The 19,395-nt window shown below is 42.6% G+C and overlaps 3 protein-coding genes across 13 annotated transcripts in view; 2 read left to right on the forward strand and 1 right to left on the reverse strand.

The window, feature by feature from the left end:
• The window catches only part of MAP3K13 (mitogen-activated protein kinase kinase kinase 13), a 42,110-nt gene extending 36,546 nt beyond the window's left edge, over nt 1-5,564 (forward strand). For all 6 annotated transcript variants that reach the window (XM_081863504.1, XM_081863506.1, XM_081863507.1 and 3 more), the window contains one exon: nt 303-5,564. In XM_081863504.1, coding sequence (XP_081719630.1) covers nt 303-404 — 102 coding nt within the window. In that variant the 3' untranslated portion in view covers nt 405-5,564. The remainder of the gene's footprint in view (nt 1-302) is intronic.
• A 1,039-nt stretch (nt 5,565-6,603) lies between these two features.
• On the reverse strand, nt 6,604-16,991 carry TMEM41A (transmembrane protein 41A). The gene is made up of 5 exons (XM_081863537.1): nt 16,862-16,991; nt 13,517-13,670; nt 11,058-11,219; nt 9,996-10,134; nt 6,604-8,739 (listed from the first exon to the last, which is right to left on the reverse strand). Exons 1-5 carry the CDS (start codon nt 16,960-16,962, stop codon nt 8,516-8,518), a joined length of 780 nt encoding a protein of 259 aa, XP_081719663.1. The 5' UTR covers nt 16,963-16,991; the 3' UTR covers nt 6,604-8,515.
• A 72-nt stretch (nt 16,992-17,063) lies between these two features.
• Nucleotides 17,064-19,395, forward strand: part of SENP2 (SUMO specific peptidase 2) — a 303,654-nt gene continuing 301,322 nt past the window's right edge. For 4 of the 6 annotated variants that reach the window (XM_081863525.1, XM_081863520.1, XM_081863524.1 and 1 more), the window contains exons 1-2: nt 17,597-17,753; nt 19,250-19,305. In XM_081863525.1, coding sequence (XP_081719651.1) covers nt 17,644-17,753; nt 19,250-19,305 — 166 coding nt within the window. In that variant the 5' untranslated portion in view covers nt 17,597-17,643. Of the gene's footprint in view, nt 17,197-17,273; nt 17,447-17,596; nt 17,754-19,249; nt 19,306-19,395 lie in introns of those variants that run through there. The other 2 variants (XM_081863521.1, XM_081863522.1) reach the window with 2 other exon arrangements.

The following is a 19,395-nucleotide window of genomic DNA, read 5'->3' on the forward strand; positions in this document are numbered from 1 at the left end:
CAATTTTCATGGACATTTTTCCGATTTCCGCCCAGACTTCTGCCGACTGCAGTATTCTGGATATGTCTGGGGAAATCCGTACATATGGCAACCCTAGTATATAAGGACACGGCCAGAATCACATCAGGAATTTTGTGGCTCAGTAATCTATTGCATGCATCAGATTCCCAGAAAACGAAAGGCTGAGCTGCACATTCAGATGCGCTTTTGCTTTTTTTTGAGATGGACCAGGGACAATTCTGTCTACAGATAAAATGCCAATAAATGATTTTAAAAGTTGTTCCCTTGGATTTGTGATGCAGAATCCTGGAGAGTTTGGAGAATCAGGTGGTGACTCTTCCGATGCAGAATGCTCTGATGCAACAGTGAGGACCAGTAAAGCCTGCAGCTCTGCAACTTGGTAAAGATGTATCTCCTTCAGTCGTTTGATCAACTGGCATTTTGATTCCCCCAAGAATCCCCTCTTCATTCCTCTGAGAAGCTGCATCTCCACCCCATCACCCAGATGATCTGCAATAACTTGAATCTTTGGAGAAATGTTCTGATGAATTGGTTTCTCGGTGAGCATTTCAATTACGAATGGCAGGGATGTATTTTATTGAATAATTGAGCTATTGTATCATATTTTTGGCATTTTAACACTTTTTACTCTGAAGAGTGAACTGTATCCATAGACAAAATAATTGATTGCAGAAAGAAGTTCAGAAGACTAGCCTATGAAGGACAACAATCTTTTTGAGTCTTAGACAGCATGCATAAGGCTAGGATCTGATGCTACTTTTGACATGGGACCAGGCCATGCGGCTCTGAAAGACCGGAAATGAAGGAAGTTAACTCAATGACTTGATCACATCCAGTGAAGCAGTGGATCAGGTAAACTGTGAACAAATGCCATCAGTGTAACCAGCGTAACTTTTTCAATAGGAACTTGTTCACATTCCTGGAAAGGTGTATCTTGAGTCACTGCTCCCCTAGCATGTGAGAGTGGGAACTAATTGTGTTTTTAAATTGGCATTTGGTTGGTTGTGACATCCTGCTGCTGTATTCTAGCCTCAGCCTCTCTCCAGCATTTTCCAGCATCACTATGCCACTGTGAGATCAGGAGACACAGCATGGAGTGGCTGATGAATAGAGAGAAATTGAGATGCTGTTTTTCTAAGTTACCTTCCTCTCCATTCCAACCTGCCTTTTGTTTGCTTCCTTCAATGAAAAATGAATCGATCAAATTAGTGAAGATCAAGAACTCACAAGCCATGGAAAAGCACATTCTATACATCCTGAGGACTATCCTGAAGGAAGAAACTGGAATTTTTCCTACTATAGGTTGAACACCGTAAGGGAGTATTATACTTGGATGAAGCCAAGGGAATAGTCTGGCCTGAACCAAACAAGTGGCCTCTGCTTGTTTAGTGGTGTGACTGGTGGAAAGTAACATTGAAATGTGATGATGAGTAGAGAATGCCCTTCATCTTGGGTCTGAGGGAGCCTAAGCCATATTTTCATATTGATGGATTTTGGATTGGAGAGGGTCCAAGAATATTGCCTTTCCTATTTGAATGGTATCCCACTTTCCTTCTGCAATACCTCATTTTTCCTGAGCAACTTCCTGAGGTTTATAACCATGGCTCCTTTAACTGACATATCCAACGGAAGCAAAACAAAAACACTAAAATGTTCTATTTTGGTTTTATAGCCAAAGTTCCGCCAGTAATTTTGGCTGTGCCCTCAATTTGTTTCTAGTTCATTCAGGGAAGAACGGTTCATTGTCTTGAGTGTAAAATTGTATCCTAGCAGTTTCCATATTTATAGTAGTTAGTAGCAGTTGCACCCCGCACTCTCCACCCCCAAAATGAAGGGCAAAGATGGGTTGCATGCTGTTTGTTTACATTTGATTTGATTTTTTTAAAATTGTCTAGTGGCAAAATGAAGGGAAATTCTTTACTTATACAGAGAGCAGTATTGTATGAGTTAAATTATTCCATATTTTAAAATTATGTAGCTGGACTACATGAATCTTAAGTTATGTCATTATTTATTTTAATTTCTATAGATTAAAGGCAGGGTTTATTGTAGCACAACATATTGGTGGTCCCTGTTCAGTTGCTTCATGGCTACTTATCCCAGGAGGAGGAGGAGCCAAGGTGTTTTCTTAATGTTGTGACCTAATAATGTGTTATAGGCCATGCTTATCTTGCTGGCTGCAGCAGCCTACTGACACTAGGATGGGGAGTAGACCCGTACAAGCAGATTAAAGCAGTCCTGAGCTGCATGTGCATGGAGTGTGACATGGTTAGGATGCAGATCTAAGACCTCTTGGCATGCTTTAGCCTCCCAGCTGCAGTCCTAAACATTGTGATATATCGGAATGAAACAATAACAACAAAAAAGCAAATAAGCCCTGTTCACTTGAAATTGAACAAGAATTCCTTAAGCTTAATATGCTTACACTAAACTGATCTGAGCTGTGCCCACTCTGAAGGAAATTCTGTCTGGTCACTTGTACTCCTTGGCAAGCTTAAGGGTGAATTACTTTTATTGCCGGGGGGGGGGGGGGACCTACAGATGCTGTTTATTCCACACTTCAATAAATACCATTCCATTGGTGTATGGACCAAGCTGTTGGGGAAGCAGCACATTATTGCACCTGTAAAGTCCACCACAGACACCTAGCTTGGTGCTTCTTCTGGGAAGCATGTCTTTCGTGGCATGATCCAAACTATCAGTACAACTACCTTGCAGCCTTTGTTTCTCCTTTGAGTTTCCCCACATTCTTCCTGGTCCCTGTGGACAATTACTTTGCTTTGCTTTGCTTTTACTCTTCTCCTTTGGCAATCACTCGTAGCCGAGTAAGATTGTCTTCCATGAATATGGTCTTAACAGTGTGTCCGTAGTGTGCTATTACTAACACTCTCATGTTCATGGGTACCTTTGAGTACTGTTGTTTGGATGATCTCTGAATTGGAAACTGTCTGCTTTACTAATGGAATCAGACAATTTGGCAATAAAGACACTCTTTCTCCCTGCCCAGCTCAGCCCAGCATAAAGACTCCAGTTTAACAGCTGGTAGCTCACTTCATAGCCCAGTTAGCTGACTATGTTCTTGAAAAGTTCATTTTTTGCAATAAGACAAAGTGGGGGATGGTGTCAAGAATGACAAGTAGCTGCATGATGCTTTCCCCATATGAAGCACTTGGTATTGTTAGCCCACTGTGGTCTTCATCTCTTTTCTAGGGCAAGAAGCATTTGTATGAAATGCCTCAGATATATAATGTAGAACTGTCAGCTTTAAAGCATAACTTCTCAGGGTCTTGGGCAAAGGAAAGTCCTGTGATCTTTTAATTAGAGGTATTGAGCCTGGAGTCTTAGGCATTCAACGTATGTGCTCTTGCACTGAAGTATAACCTCTCCCCAGAGTCTTTAACATTAGTGAAAATGTGTCTGATTTAATGGCCTCTTGTGTCTGTTATTGGTTGTTTCTTTTGGTATTTGCACACAGCCTGCGTCTGTAGATGTCATCCTGCAGTTATAGTATGTTGAAGAAATATGTAAAGGTTTAAGGAAAATTTATTAAGTTATGACAACCGGGGTCTCAAACGACATGCTCTCTCCTCATAAATGTGTGTGTCCTGTGTTTTCCTTTCCATTTTAAAAAATCCGGTTTTGCTTTAATCCCCAAAGAGCTGTTGAAATAAAGGGGCATTAATTTAAGGCAGCTAGTAAATTGGTGGTTAAGAAAATCAGGTGTTAACAACTAGCAACTTGTGCTTTGGTGTGTCTAATACTTAATTGTAGAATATTCAAAACTGGTATTTGTGATTTGTGCCATTGAGAGAATTCTTCCAGAGCCATTTCCTCTTTCTTCAGTTAAGTTGAACAGGTTTTGCTCAACTTAAAGTCATTTTTAAAAGAGCTGAAAATGTAATCAGAAATAAGAGTAATCATCTCATATTTTCCCCATGCCATTATACCTTTTGTTATCAGCTCTCAACTTTTGGGTACTCTTAAATGCACAAATATTTTTTGTAAATTTAGACAATTCTAGCAAAGTTCAGGAATCTGGAGAGATCCAAGAGAGAGGAAAATCAAGCTAGGCCACCCAAGTTTTCTAAGTTAGAGAGCTGTAATATTGTTTATATAGTTAACTGAGGGCTGGGCTATATGTTATGACCACCAGGATAATGGCTGAAAATACCAGGCCAGTGCTGAGTTTCTCCCTAGTGTTGCAATGTCACATGATACAGCATCATCATATTGTGAGTTTCCTAGTCCACACTCCATGTAATTGCCACTGTTGAGAACAGAGCATTTCATGTGATCATGCTGTTTCATGCAGGGAGGGGCCGAACTTGCCCCAGTGATGCCATAGCATGTAGCCTGGTCCTAAGCAGAGACATGGTTGTGTACTATTGTATTACAAAAATGCTGTAAATGTTGTGCCTCAAAAAGATAGACTTACTAACCCTAGAATATGGATGGTGAACTGTGCTCCAAAATTATATTGGTTTAACAGGTGAGATTTTAAATGGTTGATGTTCTCTTAGAGTATGCAGGTTATGTTTTTAAGTCTCTCTCTTAAATGTGAGGGCTAAGTCCTTTTTAATGTGGAAACAGACTCTCAGGTATTTGTGTGACTTTGGGCTCTAAAAAGCCTGTTTTGTTCTGTAGGTCTAATAAAAGGTACTGACTATATACCTACTTTCTTCTCTGGGAACAACACTCCAAAGCATTAAATATTAACAGACACAGACAAAACTATGGTAGCTGGAAATACTAGTACAGAGAAACACACACTTTAATTGTCCTTTTCCCTAGAAAGCAGTGTCAAGTTTACTGGCAGAAAGGGGTAGGTAGCCACCATGCTTCTTCCTCACATTACGTTGCTTTTGTGTTCAAGGAGCAAGCAGCACAAGAAATGCTTTCTTGGCACCAACAAAACAGTGCATTTTTGTTGTAGGGTAGGAAAGTAGTTCAGTCTTTGTGTAAACACTCTGTTAGCATCTTAGGGGTGTCTGTGGAATGGATGGCCTTGTGCTGCAGCGTCTAGATTTAGTTTTTAGAACAAAGTTCCCTTTAACTGAAAGCCATAAACCCAACAAATCATGTCATCCAGATTATGAGACAGTATTGCCATGTGTGCAATCCTCAGTGATTAACCTTTTGGCTGTGTTTTTACTATTCTGTGCCAATGGCATTACAACATTATATCTGCCTGATTAAGGGTTTGCTAATAACGGGATAGCAATCTGCAGTATGTGTACAATAAGCAATGCAAACCAGAGAGAACTCAAGGCAAGTTGCTTAATTAGGTTTTAGTCACAACTCATAATGCATTCTTAACTACTGGGTGCAGCTATGGCACAATCAGTGTGGTGGCTAATGGGAGTTAATGGTTTTACATGTCATTTGAAACAATCATTTCATATGCTGTTTTTTTTTCTCCCTACTCTATGGCTTCCTGAAGCAAACTTGATTTTTTTTGTTTTGTATTGAACAGTGTATAACAATTGGGAACAAGACTGACTATCAAAAACAGATGCATGGAATAAAAAGCCAGTGTACCTCAAGTGCTTTATAGGCTCTTATGTCCTGTGCGACTGTAGCTGTGTGTATTACACCCAAAAGTGGATGCTTTGGTAAATTGCCCACACACCACTGGATGCAGTTCTGTATTTCCAAAGTCTGTTCTCTCTTCAGGACCTTGTGGAAAATAGGAACATAGGAAGCTGCCTTATACTGAGTGAGACAATTGGTCTATTTAGTGCACCTGAGACCTTTTGGCATCCAAAGCAGATGGTCTACCACTGAGCTACAGCTCTTTCCACAATATAACTTGTATAATTGCTAATTATATACTGAAAGGTATATGTCAATAGTGCCAGCAGAATAATGAAAATGACTTCATAGAGCATACATAGTGAAAGTCCACATTATCCTCTATCCTCCTACATTAAAAGCTAAGGGGGAGTTTAATGAATAATGTGTATTCTCTTGTATTATTTTCTGATTGGTGACACTTTAAATAGATTTTTCCTGAAATACAATCATTTGGGAGTATGCTGTCACTTGCCCCTTCAGTTACCTGCTTTTTTCCTCTAGCAACAGATGAGTGTGTTTCCATGGCAAACAACATGATCTTACAAGTCAACACTTTCAGCACAATTCTGTTGATTTCAACAGGTTGTAGTCCTAAGTATGCACAGGATTGCGGTCTTAGTTTCTCAGTACTTGCCGTGTTTCCCAGATAATCAGATTAGCGCACAATGGGGGCTGTGCCATGTTCTACATGAAGGGAACCTTTCCTCAGCACACAGATACAGTGGAAAATCTCGGCAAGATTAGGATATAACTTCAAATTGCTTTTGTGGAGGCCAAGTACAAAGTATTCTGGAATCTAGGACTGCTGGAGAACATAGGCTAGGTGCAAATGAGTTAAAACAGCTACCTTGTGGCTTCTTGCTGAAAGGGGAAGCTAAGCTACTGAGTGGAAGCAGAACTTTCCCCCAGTTAGTTTGTCTGTAAATTGGAAAGGAGGAGCTCTTAAATGCACAGTGCTTAGATGTCACTCTTGGAAAGTAGCTAAACACAAACAACACCTTACACCACTGTTTTCACCAACATTTATCTGATAATACAGTTTCCATGTAAACACACACACAGGAGGTAAGGCACTTGATTAAGACATAATTTTTGCACAGACTAATTGAAGTCAGACATTTTTCTTTTGCCCTTGTCTCAGTTCCAAATTGCTACAGTTGTTACATCAGTGTTTATTACGATCTCTCTGGCATATAGCACATACATGGAGTCTGCTAATACCATCCTGAGAAGCTTGTCATTAATGTTGACAAGTTTAGCATGAGACTGTTACTTTAGTGGAGGATAGCAAAGTGTTTAACAAAGCCACCTCTTCCAGCACAGATATGGTAGATTAATAATTTTCACAAGAAACCCAACAATCCATGCAGGAGTTCCTGAAACGTTAGCCTAGTACTTACACTTGAGGTGGTCAGATTGTCACATCGAACAGCAAAAAAGGGTTCTAGGTTAGCTGCCTTACCAACACCTAGTGTTCTATATGAAGGGATTTTATTTGTTTTTGTATAGAACATAAAAAGACGCATCTTCACCTGCACTCTGAAGTAGTGGTTTTGCCCAGTTAAAACTTCACAGTTGACCCTCGGGGTCCCTTCCAATTCTAAAACTTCAGTGAGAATTAGACCCTTGTCAAAAAGGTAACTCGATGAAAGATTTTTGTAATAGTGGCTGTTGACCACTACCAAATACTTTCTAAGGGGGTGGGGTGCAGAATACTGAGATGAAGTGATAGGGCTTCATCTCTGGGCTGATTGTATACTCTTAAGAAGCAAAGGAAAAAGGATGACCTCACTCGTAAATAAGTTTTCTCTCCCCTTAAGCAGTGGATTATCTAATGGACTAGCGACACAACCATGTCCATTATTCAATGAAGACAAAATACAGCATAAGCAGAGAATGTGGTTTTCCAGGAGGCACAGAAAAAGTGACAGGGAGGTTAAAATAGACACAAAACCTGAACAAAGAGATATCCCGGAGCCATTTTACATAGTACACTCTCCTGGGGAATTGCAACAAAGTGGAAGATACTCCATTTCATCAGCAGTCAGTACATGATTGTAGGAGTACTTTACACCTCGGTAGCTCCCCACAAAGGCAGATGTAGAAGTGGCATCGCTCATCTCCCTACCCATCCTTAACTAGATCTCTTAGATTTGCAAAAGCAACAGCACTGACGTAATTCTACTAAACCCGTTCTACCTTTACAGTAAGTACAGTTGCTGCTGCCAGAGTAACCAAGGTATTGAGGCTTTGAGAACAAAGCCAGTATGTGGACTTCGTTACCACCACTTCTCCAGCCTACAAGGGAAGGAAACCAATAAATCAGTCCTTCAAGACTCAATAGTTCCCATAGCCTACATTAACCTAGTTTTCTTCTTTGGGATTCCCAAGCAGGCAGAGGGAGGAAAAATCACTCAAGATGGGTTCCCTCAATAGAGAAGATAAAAGGATTCAATTGTTGGTGCTGGTATTTCAGCCAATCAAGCGTGTGTCCCATAGAATGCACTGCGATTGCCAACAGTAAGGGGTGCTTTGTATGTGATCTTTTCCTGAATTTGCTGTCATGTAGGAAGCAACCTCAAATTTCTAGGCAGGTATTATCATTTACAACCTCTAAGTCAGTGGTAGCAAAACCGCATGACATAAAACTGTTCCAGTGACAGCATTCTTGTTACAGAACACATTGGAACAGTTGTGAGCACCTTTTAAAAATGAGTTTTGCAAGTCTAATTATTTTTAAAAACACACACACTAAGAGCAGAAATTGTTTTCTGTCTATGTGTTACTGAAAGGAGATGCCCAAGCCTGCACCAGGGATTTTAAAGTTCAGTAAAAACAAAATGGGCTGGTGGGGGGGGGGGAGAATTGCACCTTTCCCATAAATAGACTTCCTATAATATCTGGTTCTAACCCAGCCCATTCAGCTACTCTTTCTCCCATTGAGGAAATGGGCACTTTGGTTATTTTTGTCCACGTTGAGATGCTTCTGACTGAATTTCTTAATGAAGGTCCCAGGAATTAATGCCACCATGGCTATAGCCAACATCCTGAACAGAGTACTCCAGGAGAAAATAGCATCAAGCGAGGTGATCTGTGAAAGGATTGAACCAGTCTGGACGCAGATGAAGTTATACGGGATGAGGCCTGCAGAAGAAAAAGAATACTCATATAAACAAAACTTTCACATTTTTCAGACTTGCCTTGGACCTGTGAATAAGGTAAGAGCATGAATGTGCAAATGCTAAGGAGAACACATTTGGGAATGTATAAGGAAAAAATACGTACACAAAACTAAGAAAGGTCAGCAGAGAGAAAGTACCGTATTTTTCGCCCCATAGGACGCACCGGCCCATAGGACGCACCTAATTTTTTGGGGGGGGGAAATAAAAAAAAATTATTTTCCCCCCAGGTGCAGGGCTGGGGCGGGGGAAGCCCGAGCTTCCCCAGCCCCCAGAACAGGCTGCTATCCGCAAGCCGTGGGAGAGCTGCGCGAAGCCCGAAGCTTGGGGCGTGCTGAGCTCAGCGCACCCCAGGCTTCTGGGTGCAGGTAAGCTCTCCGCTAGCCGTGGGAGAACTGCGTCTCCCACGGCAGGCAGATAGCTTCCTGAAGCCTGGAGAGCGAGAGGGGTCGGTGCGCACTGACCCCCCTCGCTCTCCAGGCTTCAGCGAAAGCCTGCATTCGCCCCATAGGATGCACACACATTTCCCCTTCATTTTTGGAGAGGAAAAAGTGCGTCCTATAGGGCGAAAAATACGGTACTTGGGATTTGGACTAAGCATCTTGAAGAATATTCTCCACTGCTCAAGAAGGATGGGAAATGTTTCTTGCTTGCACAATTCAAGGGTATTTGTCATCTCCTGCAACAAGAGCCTGCACTACACAAAATGTTGTCTTAAGCTACTCTATGAGAAGCACATTTTTCAGTATGTACCTTACAGTGAACTGGTGTACTTTAATGTTACCTTAGGGACATCATCAATTTTCACATTAAGGGAGCGTGTGTTTAAGGAGGATAATAAACTCTTACCAGTTTTTCCTAGTGCCCCCTGAGACAAGAAATATAGAAAAGCCCATAAAAATAGTATTTTTTTCTCTCTACAAATCAAAATCAAATAACTATTTATTTTTTTTTTGCACTATGGTTTGTAATGCCCAACAGACATTAGTTAAAATGCCATTCAAGGGGCTCCCAGACAAATGGGCATACCTCCAATTATATTCACATTGCAATTTCCACTATTGCCAGAAAATAGTCCATCAAATTGGAACACCCACACAATAAAGGTAAGCTAGAAGTGGTAGGGAATGAGCAAGCATGCACTGCCATTTAAAATGGAAAAAAGGGAGGAGAAGAGTATATTAGGTAGTACTAAGACAAATTGAGTGCTTTTAATCTTACCTATGAATACAGAGAAGAAGAACTGAGTAACAGGGATGTTCAGGATTGGAGATGTGAGATTCAGAAACCAGTTTGGAGTCATGGGAAACAGCCTCAGAAACAACAAGAAAAAAAATAAGGAATTTCTGTTCTCTTCCACCTGCCATAGAATAAAAAGAAACAAGATCTGGTCAAAGTGTGTGTGTGTGTGTGTGTGTGTGTGTGTGTACAAATTTTGTAATACAAATATTAGCTTGTATTCAAGGCACTCAAGGAGCTGATATTACCACCAATAAACCTGGTTTGATGAATAAATTATATAACCATTCTATACTGGCATAATAAAAAGGGTAGAGGATAAGTAGGGGTTGTCAACCTGGTCCCTAACGCCCGCTAGTGGGGGTTTCAGGATTCTAGGTGGGCGGTAGGGGGTTCTATGGCACAAGCTGAATCCTCCTTCCATAGAGCACTGGTGGGCGGTAAGGAAATTTTACCATCAAGAAAGATGCATTAGTGGGCGGTAGGTAAAAAAGGTTGACTACCCCTGGTCTAGACAAGAGGGTTGCTGCAAACCCCTTTTTGTTTCAGTAGTTAGGCCTACATAGGTAGCATGAATGTAGCCTTGGAATCCCCTTCTATATTTGTTGTTGTTTAGTCGTGTCCAGCTCTTCGTGACCCCATGGACCAGAGCACGCCAGGCACTCCTGTCTTTCACTGCCTCCTGCAGTTTGGTCAGACTCATGATTGTAGCTTCGAGAACCCTTCTATATGCAATTATGATATTGCAAGAGCTATAAATTATACATTTCACTAGAAGAGTTTTCTGTTAATTCCAGCCATTGTATTGTAACATACTGGCTGCAGATTCTTGACAGCTAGACTTGATAACGAATAGCTCAGTTGGTTAGAGCATGCTGCTGATAAAGTCAAGGTTGTAGGTTCAATCCCCATATGGGACAGCTGCATATTCTTGCATTGCAGGGGGTTGGACTAGATGATCCTCAGGGTCCCTTCCAACTCTATGATAATGCACTACCCAGTCACAAAGCACTGACTAAAATATTATAGGTGATTGGGACTTACCTTCCTTTGAAGCATGGCCACCTTATCAGGAAAATAGTAGGTGACAAATTTTTTCCCAAACACATTGGACAGCCCATAGCAGCAAGTGGCACCCACAGAAGTCAAGGCAGAACACAACAGGAGTCCCATCCATGGTCCAAAGAGAGCCCCAGCAAGGATGTTCTGTTAGAGCAAAACTAGACAGTGATCCAGTCCATAATAAACTGTGGGGAAAGCATGAAGGACTCTATGAACCATAGAAACAAGAGCAGCTCTGTTAGATCAGACCAATGGTCTGTGTAGTCCGGCACTGTGTTTCTAGCCAGGAAGTCCACAGAGCAGAAAGGCAAAATATTTGTGCTACCTCCCTGGCAACTGGAAGTTAGATACACAGTAGGTGGAGGTGCTACTTAGCTTTCTTAACTAAAACCCATTTGTAGACCTGCCCATCAGAAACTTTCAATTAGACTATTGCAATGCAATACATGTGGGGTGACCAGCTGCTGATTTGCTCAGTGGAAAATCCACTTTTACGCATAACATTTAATGTGGACATTTAAAACTCTTAACAACTTGGGATCAGGATACCTAGTAGATTGCCTTTGGCAGTACAGGCCTAGCCAATCTTTCACGAAGACCCTGCTGGCCGATCAACAGGTTGTTACATGGTGACAATGCAGCACACATACTCTGGAATGCCTTCCCTGATTCATGAGGTGGAGACAATAATACACCTCTTAAAAACTTAGGTTTACACCTAAGAAGAAAAAGAAGAAGAAGAGTTTGGATTTGATATCCTGCTTTATCACTACCCGAAGGAGTCTCAAAGCGGCTAACATTCTCCTTTCCCTTCCTCCCCCACAACAAACACTCTGAGAGGTGAGTGGGGCTGAGAGACTTCAGAGAAGTGTGACTGGCCCAAGGTCACCCAGCAGCTGCATGTGGAGGAGCGGAGACGCGAACCCGGTTCACCAGATTAGGAGTCTGCAGCTCTTAACCACTACACCACACTGGCTCTCGGACTCTCTTAATTTTTTTAGTCTGTAATATATTTGTATTCTCATTTTTATCTAGTTTTTAGGAAATTTTTACTGATTGCTGTTCTTGTATTTTGACTGTTTTTCTGCAAGCCTTTCATTAGAGATTTTTATTATATCAAACTATATATTTTAAAATAAATAACAGATACATGTCTATCCCTTTAAAAACCACCTAAGTTTCTGGCCATCAACTCATGTTGCAGAGGACTCCATAAAATAATCATATACTGAAAAAATGATTTTCCTTAGTCATCAGCTGATTCAGAATTCTAGCATTTATTTATGTATTTTATTGACTTGCAGATAAAATTTTAAAATACAATTAAAAGTGCACAATCATAAAATAGGTTAGCAACATAAAAAATCTGGTGGGGATAAAGCTATGACCATCAATAGATAACTTTGTAAACACATGGTGCACAATTATTGGATTCTTGAAGTCAAAATATCAGAATTAAGGAAATTGACATCCTATGACTAATTTTTTGTTTGTTTTCTGCCTCCTCTTGCTAACTAATCCTTTTTTCACTGAAGTTGGTATTTGAGCAATAAGCCAGAGAATGGTGGGACATTCATGGATGGTTACTGAGCTTAGTTTTAAAATCAGTTATTCATGAGGACAATCTCAGTTGTTGGAAAGTTTAGGCATTAATAATGCACGTTCAACTCGGACAATTTCTTTTGAAGAGCGTAGTAACACTCTCAGTCAGGTTTCCTCAAACTCGGCCCTCCAGATGTTTTTGGCCTACAACTCCCATGATCCCTAGCTAGCAGGACCAGTGGTCAGGGGTGATGGGAATTGTAGTCTCAAAAAACATCTGGAGGGCCGAGTTTGAGGAAGCCTGCTCTCAGTGGATTCTGCTGTGGGTGGTCTAAGGGAATTTCCACAAATATAGAATTCAACATGATTTGTATGTGAATGGAGTAGCCCAGGCCCTAGGAAGAGTGTAATCTAGCCTCTAGTTGATGGGTGGCGCTGTGGGTTAAACCACAGAGCTTAGAACTTGCTGATCAGAAGGTTGGTGGTTCGAATCCCACGACGGGGTGAGCTCCCGTTGCTCAGTCCCTGCTCTTGCCAACCTAGCAGTTCGAAAGCAGATCAACGTGCAAGTAGATAAATAGGTACCGCACCGGAAGGAACGTAAACGGCGTTTCTGTGCGCTACTCTGGTTCGCCAAAAGCGGCTTAGTCATGCTGGCCACATGACCCAGAAGCTGTACGCCAGGCTCTCTTGGCCAATAAAGCGAGATGAGCGCCACAACCCCAGAGTTGGCCATGACTGGACCTAATGGTCAGGGGTCCCTTTACCTTTTAAGTGGCATTCCAGAAGTTATTAGGCAAGTCTTCCAAAGGCACTGAAAGTGGGGGAAAGGACCAGATGGGTTTTCACCAGCATGCTGCAAAGCCAAAATCTTGGAGCTTTGCAGGTATTATACATACCAGAAAACTGGAGCCAGGTATGGCGAAGCACTGTTTATATAGGTAGGCACTGCAGAACAGTAGCAGCACATAAGTATGGTGTTCTCTATTGTAGTACCGTAGAAACTCTGCAAGCTTTTGCAGTTCCTCTAGGTCGGAAGGAAACTTTAGTGACCTGATAAACAAAGAGGATAATCAGTTCAGTTGTGAACATACGCTGCCAATGAAGGTGTTTTCATTCTATGGACAAACACATGGAAAATTATGAAATAAGGGGAATGAAGCAAGAAGTACCATGTTCATCTTAAATATTAACATATTTATTGCAACATGTGCTTTTGTAAGACAATTAAAAAAGTTAAGTATCCAAGTTGCAACAGCACTGTGCTTTCTTGCAACATGTGCCTGATCATCTGGAATGTGGTGAGGGAACTGCCACGTCAGGTCTCAGGTTGCCCAATTTCTTTTGGAAACTACAAATTCTATTTCTGTACACTTAAATCTACATAAGACTGAATATTATAAAATACCATAAGCCCCAATAGGATGGGAGAAGAGGGAGGAATTGGTCAGTAGGCGGTTACAGAATACTGTAGCCTACAGTACAGTGTTATGCCAACCAGGCAAGAACAACAAACCTATAGCTGGATATACCTGAGATAGTCAGCAAGAATAATAGCATAAATCAGCACTCATCAGAACACATGCACACTATGAATGCAGTAAAATAACAATTCAACCACACAACTGTGTAGGCACAGGTGTGTGTGTGTTTACAGGAAGAGGGAACCAAGAATCAGGAAGCATCAGAAAACTGTGGGTTCAATTTGTAAGGAAATGTACAAAGGAATGCCTTCCCCAAGAGAGGACAGGATACTAGGCAGAAACAGAGGCCCATATTTTCCATCACTCAAAAAGAGTCATTTGGGCCAGTTTAAAACTCAACAAAGGACACTGGTCAGTGGGGTCATTTCCTGTTGGCTTCTAGGTAAGCCTCTATACTACTGAAGGGATAGAGAATCAGATACATCCAGTCATCCATCCTCAGTCTTTCAGAGATAGGACAATGGCGTGCGTGTTGGAAACAAGCAGCGATAAACATATTGAAAGTACACTGTCATTTAGTGTGCATGCTCATGCTGGTGGAAAATAAGGAGAGAGATAAGAAATTATAAAACTTAATAAATGTTGAGCTTTTTATCTGTATTTTAACTGACGTCTGTCTATGTGCATGCTTCTAACATGAATACTAACGTATGGTTCCCCTTTGATAGTAATCACCTTGTTCCTTTTCTTCTTCCTTTGTTCTAAGAACTAAATCCTTGTCTGCAGGTCAGCCTAATAAACTTCTCTACCTCACAACTTTACTGCAATTCAAGAATCTAGTAGGCTGTAAACATACTTCAGGTCCATGCAATCAGCCATAGCTCTGGCATTAACAGTATGCCCTTCTCTTAAACTGTGACCACACAGTTATTCATGCCATTCGTTCATTCTTTGCTTGGTTTCAACAAGAACTCAGCAATTAACTTTTCAAGCAAAAACAAGTGTAGTATCTTTACCTTGTGGCCTAATGCTAACACAGAACATAAAGGTGCAACATTTCAGCAAAGCAAGGAAGGTGCCAGTTACTAAAACTTTGGACAATTAAGAAAGCAAGCCACGTATTAAATTGTTAGTACAGTATACATTGATGAGATTCATCCGAGGCAGCAATTCAAAGTTAGAATCCTTCTTAAATGAAATCTAACACAGAAGGAGAGTTATAATTTAGGCTGTATTTTTTCCACAGTGCTCAGGATTTGTCAGTCTGTGAAATGCATCAGTTCTGCATATCGCTAGTTGCTCATGAAAATTCAAATTGGAAAACAATCATGTTCAGATTTCAACATATTTTGCTGAAGCAAACAGTTGATTACATTTTTAAAAATACAGCCTTAATTACTACAAGATACTTGCTGAGTTAGGAATTGCAGAAAAGAATTGCAGTGAATTCTGGTACCTGTGGGGTATGGTGGGCTACTGCTTAGCTTTGATTTTGTGGCAAAGACAGGCCGCTGGTTTTACAACTGTTTAAAACTTAACAGCTATTCAAATTCCTGATATGTGTATAACCTAAAGTAAAAAGGAAATGAGGGAAAAATCAGTGATATTCTCTACAATGAGAAGCTGATCCCCTAAAAACTACTGACAGAGGTCAGTCATAAGGATCATTTAATTCTCACTAAGCTATATTCGTTGTTCTGGAAAGACCCAAGCCTTTCTGCTTTAAGACCTCTACAACTCTTACTTTTAGATAGCAAGATGTTGCCTGAAGCAAGGCATCTGAAGTGTGGAGTGCTCTTTATTAAATGCTATTCTGTGGCTGAGCTTGCCACTGCAAGTTCACGGATGGATGAACAAGCAGCAAGAAGTCATTTGAAATATGCACCAAGGCATGTATGATTGAAGAGTAGTACTGTATGTTACTGAATAAATTCTAACATGCTGTGATACCTTAGAGACTAACAGATTTATTGTGGGACAAGCATTCTTGAAACAGCATCAAAAACAAAACCGAAACACAGCTTATGCTCAGTGGTGCTAGATTCTGAAGGATGTGTCACAACACACACTACCATCTGAAGAGCCTCCAGTTACAACTATTAAGTCTAGAGTCCAAATGACCTTACGACTGCACCACTGCTTTTGTTACAATCAATCAATCTGTCAGCAATTTTGGAATAAGAGGATAGTGCCTTCCAAAGTCTACAAGTCATTACTGACAGCTGTGTACACATACCATACATTTAAAGCACATCCCTCTTTCCCTGCCCCCCGCCCCACATTCGAAAAAACAATAATCCTGGGAGCTGCAGTTTGGTAAGGGTGCTGGGATTTGCAGTACCATGAGGAGCAAACTACATTCTCCAGGATTCTTAGTGTGTACGTGCTTTAAAGGTATGGTGAAAGGGGGCACCAACTCCCCTTCAGCTCAGCGGGTTCCCGAGACCACTTGAACATCTCGAGGCTGTTTCATAACAACTTCCTACACACCTAAACTTAGTTCAGAGCATGCAGCAGCACATTTCCGAGCACCGCACACGCGAAGGGTAGCATCGGATTTCGGCGGCGATGTATTTTTAGGCTCGCTGTCAATCACAGTCGCAGGCGCCCTCAGCAAAAACCCAGGACCTTCTGCCCTCGGGGCAAGTGAGGGCAAGTCAACAATCCCCAACAGAGAAGAAGCCGCTGAGGCATGAATGAAGGCGAGGCTCGCTGCTGCTTCTCCTCCTCCTCCTCCTCCCTGGGAAGAGCGCAGCATCCCAGCTCCATCCCCGCCAAGCCACAACCGCCTCGAAGCCCCCGAGGAAGAGTCCCACTCACCCGCTCCCCGCGCGCGGCTCTCCGGGCAGCCGCACCGACAGCAAGTAAAGCGCCGCCGTGGCCGCCCCCAGGACCAGCAAGAACCCTCCGAGGGAGCGCATAGCGGAGCATTCACAACGGCCGCCGGGAGGAACGGAAAGCGCCGCGCGGGGAACTCCGGGACCTGCCCCCGCGTGACGCGGCGCCCCGTCCCTCTCACGAACGGAAAAGGAGGGACGGGGCGACGCACAGCCCGAACTTCCTGTAAAAATGGCCGCCCGCCATCCCGGCCTCCGAGTCTATGGGGATTCCTGTTGGACTTCAACTCCCATCAGCCCCAGCCAGGACGGTCCATGGTGAGGGCTGACGGGAGTTAAAGGCAGGCAAATAAGTGGAGGGGAACCGGGGTGGGGAAGGCAAAGGGCTGCGAAAAAGCGCGCGTTCTCCGCGTTTACTGGCTCCTGTGGCCCCCCCCCGCCCATGTTCTCCGCACCCGCGTGGTATAAAATAGGGTCTCCCCCTCCCCCCAGGCAGTAGAGACCCGAATGGAAAGGCGCCTGACGGGTGCGTGAGGAGCAGGACTGCAGACATGGAGCTCGGCCCAAAGTGAGAGAATACTATGGCCATGCATATGAAGCGCACACTTTGTTTTCTTTTAGGGCAGGCGGCGGGTGAAGAGAAAAGTTTCGAAATATAGATATACAGTATATAAACAGCCTCCCTTCCTAATCACTTCGTCACTGACTGCGCGCCGGTCGCGGGAAAGTGACGCAATTCCGGGCCGGCCGCTGTGGCTGAGGCCTATGTACAAATGGCTCTCCCAGGCGCTGCGCTCCTGGCTGCTCCCTTCTCCCTCTTATCGCCGCGACGCGGAGCCTTCGCTCCCTCGGCCGCGGAAAAGGCGCCACCCCAGGTCAGAGGGGGCTTTAGTTGGAGCCAGGGCCCCGAGGGGAGGGTCTGCTTAGCCTCAGGGTGGGCCGGTTGTGGCAGCCGCTGGACATGCCTTCCAGCTTGCCTCTTGCGCTCCCCTTCCCTGCGTGGCCCTCTTCGTTCTCAGAGGCTTAGGGAGCTGAATGAAAGAGCCTCAAAGGTCTCATGCCTCGAGCCAGGCCGTCTCTCCGAGTTGGCAATAATGCCGGACTGTGTGTTCAGCGGGGCTTTGGTTGCAAGCGCTTCGCACGTTGAAAGCACGCCCCCTTCCCCCTCCCCCCGCCCCTAAAAAAAATAATCCCTGGAACTTTACCCCACGGAGCTACAATTGCTAGTACTTTTAACAGATCACAATTCCCACTATTTATGGGGAGGAGAAAAGGTGCATTAAATGTATGCTGTGTACACAGTGGTGTGTGTGATTTGATCTATTGGCCATGCAGGCTTGTTAGAATCTGCATGTTAATGTATTAAGGTAAAGATGCCAGAGGAGAGGTGCAGATATTTCTGGTTGAATAGTTTTCCTTACTAGTCTGGAAGCTAGATGAATAGCTGCAACTCCCGAAAATCTATCTTCAGCTTTAGCAAAAATTTACTTCTACGGTTTGTTTGTTTGTTTGTTTGTTTGTTTTTACAAACTTTCAAAATTGTGCTGCATACACATCCTTGCTAATAATGCTTAAGACACCAAGCTGTATTTAAAAGACAGACATTGGTTCTAGTCTGTTAACCATTGTTAACCTTCCCTTTTTTTGCGGGAAATTCCCTTATTCCAGCGCCGTTTCTCACTTCTACCCCGGATTGTTAGATATCCTGTAGACTGTCCCCGGGACAGGTGAGGCTGCTGGTCCCTTATTTTCAAATCTGAAAGTTGACAGCTATGGTTCTAGGTAGACTTCAGTATGCTTTTATTGCTGTTAGGAATGTGGATGTGGTTACTTGCTGTGGCTTTACTAAAGCATATCTTCGTTGTTTGTAAGAATAATAATGGCAGGCTTCCTTCTTGCAGAAGGAAAATAGGAACCAAAGTTAAAAAGGAAACAAGTTACAACTTTCCCAATTATAGTCCATGAGCAGACATGAAGCTTCAGATTTTTCATAGTTAGTTTCTGATTCAAGCATGAGATGAAGCAAGTGCCCTCCAAAGTGGTCCATGCAGAACCATTCTGCTTTCTGAAGTGCCAGAGTGAATCTGAACCAAATCTTGTTTTCAGTGCACAGCCCTACTCAGTGCTTTTGCCACAGGATACTAGCAAAATGGCACAGAAATGTTGCAGATAAAGCATCATCCTATTTATTGATGTATAGTGCTGTCAAAGGGGGGTGGAATTTAGCTTGCAGATATGTGATCAACTATTTGATGGTCAAAAACAAAGTGACATCTGCAGCAGCTGAAAACATGGGTCTCTTGGCAACAAGTAACGTAGCTTTGCATTGAATGCCTCATTTCTTAAAAAGATTTACCTATTTCTTCTACAGTACTTGGTGGCATGCTGAAGACCCCGATGAGAAGCAAGCAAAAAGGCAGAAGCTTGGTATATCACTTCCCATATTTTAAGCACTTTGGCTTTGGGTGTACTGACTCTTTGTCTTGTTTTTGACAACTCCCTGTCATTACTGCAATA

This window comes from Podarcis erhardii (assembly GCF_964252035.2).
Source record: "Podarcis erhardii genome assembly, chromosome: 5".
In the NCBI taxonomy this organism is placed as follows: domain Eukaryota; kingdom Metazoa; phylum Chordata; class Lepidosauria; order Squamata; family Lacertidae; genus Podarcis; species Podarcis erhardii.

Excerpts from the sequence above, each read along its gene's own strand:
- TMEM41A (XM_081863537.1), bottom strand. The coding sequence starts at position 16,962 with ATGCGCTCCCTCGGAGGGTTCTTGCTGGTCCTGGGGGCGGCCACGGCG. Across the intron at positions 13,671-16,861 it reads GAGCCGCGCGCGGGGAGCGG|GTCACTAAAGTTTCCTTCCG; the intron begins GTGAGTGGGACT and ends TTTGTTTATCAG. Across the intron at positions 8,740-9,995 it reads CTTCTTCTCTGTATTCATAG|GCCTCATCCCGTATAACTTC; the intron begins GTAAGATTAAAA and ends TTTCTTCTGCAG.